General features: G+C 40.8%; 1 protein-coding gene across 4 annotated transcripts in view; it reads right to left on the reverse strand.

Annotated features, from left to right (window-relative positions):
- Positions 1-4,350, reverse strand: part of triob (trio Rho guanine nucleotide exchange factor b) — a 132,739-nt gene that overhangs the window by 58,925 nt on the left and 69,464 nt on the right. For all 4 annotated transcript variants that reach the window (XM_014003416.1, XM_014003415.1, XM_014003417.1 and 1 more), the window contains 2 exons: positions 3,825-3,994; positions 2,236-2,410 (listed from right to left, as the gene is read on the reverse strand). In XM_014003416.1, coding sequence (XP_013858870.1) covers positions 2,236-2,410; positions 3,825-3,994 — 345 coding nt within the window. The remainder of the gene's footprint in view (positions 1-2,235; positions 2,411-3,824; positions 3,995-4,350) is intronic.

Genomic DNA, 4,350 nt, shown 5'->3' on the forward strand with positions numbered 1-4,350 from the left:
CACACACACACACACACACACACACACACACACACACACACACACACACACACTTCCAGTAAGACAAGGAGGAGGAGTTGTATTGCAAATCCACCTGAGTGTGTGTGGGAGTCAGGAATGGAGGGGATCAAATCCGTCCTCCGCCCAGCTTCATGCTCGAGCACTGTGTCATACTAATCCAGTGTGTGCGTGTCTGTGGGTGTACTTCAGAACTATCCATGTTCCCTGGCCCGACATGCAGAGCTAGTACGTCTTCTTGAAAGAAACCGACACGACCGACCTCTCTGAGCACACATCCGAGATCAATTTGTACCGTTTTGTAAATTTCTACCTGTATATTAGTGTATACTGACATTTGTTGTAGACTGTTATCACTAGGAGCTGCAGTTTTGTAGAAATATTACAAAAATCACAGCACTAATTGACTCACAGACAATTACTGTAAACCTGACAGAGCGAACACGCCAGCAGGGCCACATGACCAGCCCAGTATGGATAGGGTTGCGTCCTTTTCTAAGTGTGCAGAATACATCAAGTGTCAGGCTGTGAGTGAAGGAAAAAATCAGCTGGTGTGCTCGCTGAATGTCTGCATTTCTGACTGAAATTCATTTCTAAATGTTGGATTCATGGTAAAGTGTGTTTAAAGACATGAGTTTGAAAACAACATAAAAAACCCTGAAGTATTAAAAACTAATAAAAATCATGGCCTCCTGCAGTACCTCTGCGACAGTGGTGGACACAGCTAACCAAAAGCTTCACTAACATCTAAACCTGCTAATTTAGTTTATATATTTAAACATTATTCATGCTAAAAAAACAAATATTTGTATACCCCTATATAAAACAAAGACGTGCGTCTTTGTTTCACTTTTATTTTGCAACAAAATTAGGAGATGCAAAGGAGACCGAACGCAGAAATAAATGACCTTGACTTGGGAATGATGTCACCGTGTGACTCCTGGCGACTGCTTGATGTAGCTCGCCTGTCGCTGCTGTGTGTGAAATTCCACATTGTTGGGTTTATCAAGAACGTGACAATGTATTTCATAGGATATTTTAGTGGCAAAGAAAATAACTAAATATTATTTTAGCACGAGTTAAATTTGTTACTAGTTTGTAAAATAAATGCAAATCTTTAACTGCTCAGCAAAACGTTTGTTCCGCTATTAGTGGGTTAGCGGTTCCGTCCATCCGCCCACCACTGCTCTGCAACCCCATTGTTCAAGACCTCTGCCACGGACCAACAGGCCGTGTCATAGTTAGAAATTTGTCACAAATGTGCATGCACATAGCCTAACTCTTCTGGGTCACAGGTCAACTGTGTAAACGATGAGGTTGCTATGAAAATGCCATTGTAGTTATGCAAATTGAGCGAGCTCAAAAAGCACATTTATAGTTTAGATATTTATGAAATCTCTCATCTACGATCTTAAAGGAACGTTTAGCACAAATCTGTTTAGAGAAAATACATCGGGGCTGTATAGCGGTGTAAATTTACCTGTTTTTATAATTTTTATCTAGAATGTTTTTGCCCATTCTCTCTTTTATTTTTTATTTTTTTTTTGGCAAAATAGCTAAAGCTCAGTTAGACTGGCTAGAGAGCATCTCTGACCTGGTTGTCATGTTCCTTGGTCTTCTTGATGCTGTTTGATCACTAACATTCTCTTCACAGAACAGCTGGATTTATAGCGGGAGACATTTTGCACAGGTTGACTCTAAATGCTAATTGAATGAAGAGTGTGAAGATTCCCTCTCACGGTGGGATGCTGAAGAAAAAGAAAAAGCTGACACAACACAGCAGACGTTTGGATAGCGAGGGGAGAAAAAGTGGAATGAGTAAGGGGATGTGATGCATCAAGTGGAACTAAACGTGTAGCGAATGTGAGAGCATTGCTGTGAATTCAGCCAAGCTTTGAACCAGCAGGGGTCCTCCCTTCAGGACTAAATCTCTTTCCTTTTTTTATGGCAAATGGTCCGTTAGCTCAGACTCTCTTTGATTCACCCGTGTGCACCTTACAACGTGTAACTGACCCGCTTTACACAACTTCAAACAGCTGCAGAATAATAAACGGAAGAACTGTAAAATCATATGAGTTGAAAAAAATCAATTGAATTTAGAAAAACGGGTGTTCACATGTGAAAGTACATGCAACACATGTATGCCTGAACCTGAAAAAAACAACAACAACTATTTGTTGATACAAACACACACCGCTTCTGTATTCTCTTACTCACATCTATTGCATCCCTCTCAAAGATACGGAGCTGGAGGAAGAGCTCCAGTTTGATCTTCCTTTCCTGGAACAGCTCCTCCATCTGACCCTGGGCCTCGTCCAGCTGCTGCAGCACGCTCTCAATGTGGGCCATGGAGCTGTTGTGAGGGGTCTTGTTGCTTGAGATAGCTGAGTCTCTGTTAACAAAGGTCAAAAAGAACTGGTTAGTGCACGTAGGGTCGGAAGTCTGACCACTAATTTTTCTGACATTTGTGGAAAGAAAAAAAAAAACAAGAAAAGATTGAAGGTTAGATGCAGTATTGTATGTTATACTTTCTGATCATTTCAGTCTGTAAAGTTAAAGCAGACAAAGAGTTGGTGTTTGTCTTATCATGTGTTCTTTCTTTAGTCTAAACAAAATGAGTTACGTTCTGACGTCTGACGTAAAGGGTAACACCTCCTGGGATGTAACCAGTAAGAGATGAACATTATAAGCTCAATGCATTATTATAGTAGAGAGAAGTTGTCAGTGTGTTGCAGAGTCTGCTCAGAGCAGAGCTCCTGTGTTGTGCTTTGGTTCAGTCCAAGGTCTTACTGAGGCCTGTGTGCTGCACTGTGAACCTGATTGGAGTCAGAAGATTGAAAATAAAATTTTAAAGAAGAAATCCAGTGGATTCCCGTTTATTCGGACATACCAGTTTGAAAAACGCATATTTTTCCTACAACCCTATAAATTTTAGCTCAAAATCAGTTAAACTGACAACTTATGTATTTGCTTTGCTGGCTAAGGTCGATAAGTTGTGGCAACTATCTTGAACTGGGTTGACTCGAAAAGTGTAGAGCAGGGCTATTCAACTAAATTGCTCCGGGGGCCACAGTTACTGCAGGCCAACAGCTCAGGGGCCGAACATCTAGCAATTAAGGTCATTCTGTAAATAAACCAAGTATTACAAAGATCTGTTACCTTTGACATGGTTTATTTTACTGCATTTGCTCATGAAAACAACAGACAGAACCCTATGTAATAACAGTAGCGATAATAAAACAGTATCAAAAACAAAAATAACACACTATTTAACAAATATAACCCAAATTTTCTAAACCAATTTTATTTTCATTTTCATAGTTTTATCTTCAACTGCTTGTAATTTTAACTGTCTTGGATGTTCATAGAAATGTATTTTACCAGCGTGTAGCCAAGATTCTGATGTTTTGTAGATACCAAACATGTCTTTGTTTAAGTAAAAGAACTTATCGGAGTTAAAGTGGAAACCTGGGGGTTTGGATTTAAGAGATGATTGAACCAGTTGGTGGGCCGAACTTTGGTCACTCGCGGGCCGGATGCGGCCCTCGGGCTGCCAGTTGAATCACCCTGGTGTAGAGGAACATTTGATACCTGATTTCTGTTTTATTAAAATCTGCTCAGTGGCAAGTAGCAATAAAAGTTCTCTCTCGTCATTTTTTGTAGCTGTAGCATTTTCATCACGTAACGGGAAACTAGGAAGTGACTTGGAGTTGGACCTGACAGACACAGATTATTTGGGCAGGTGCCAAGTACATTTGTTAAGTACGAATGATTCCATTCCAGCTGTGTGTAGTCAAAGAGGTCACCTGAGCTGCTGTATGAGGTCCTCTCCCTCCTTGATAACGTTGACCGTTGCCTGCAGGGTGGTCTGCTGCTGCTGGCCGAAACGCTTGATCAGGTCCTGCACGGCTTCCACAGACTCAGCGTACACGTCGTCCAGCAGTTCCTTCTGAAGCTCCTCCAACCACGTCCACAGCTAACATAAGAGACAGAAAGGCTACTGCAACACCAAACATCGGAAAACATGGAGATCATCCTTTTTTTCATCCTTTTTTCTCTTATCAAAACAACTTAAAACAGAGACACAGGAAGTTTGAGTACAGCTAGAAGAAATCCATTAGAAAGGTACACGAGAGTGTATGAGTCCATACAGCAACATAATGCCAAAGGCAAGAGCGCAAGACGATGTAAGAAGGTAAGCTAGGGCTAGCTAACATTAGCTTGGTTACAGTTGTTTGAAGCTCTGCAAACAACCAAGCAAATCTACTTCAAGCTGAGATTTTTGCCATTTATAAAACAATACATACAGTATATATACATATACAGTATATA

The sequence above is a fragment of the Austrofundulus limnaeus genome, unplaced genomic scaffold (genome assembly GCF_001266775.1).
Source record: "Austrofundulus limnaeus strain Quisiro unplaced genomic scaffold, Austrofundulus_limnaeus-1.0 Scaffold18, whole genome shotgun sequence".
NCBI classification, from domain to species: Eukaryota; Metazoa; Chordata; class Actinopteri; order Cyprinodontiformes; family Rivulidae; genus Austrofundulus; species Austrofundulus limnaeus.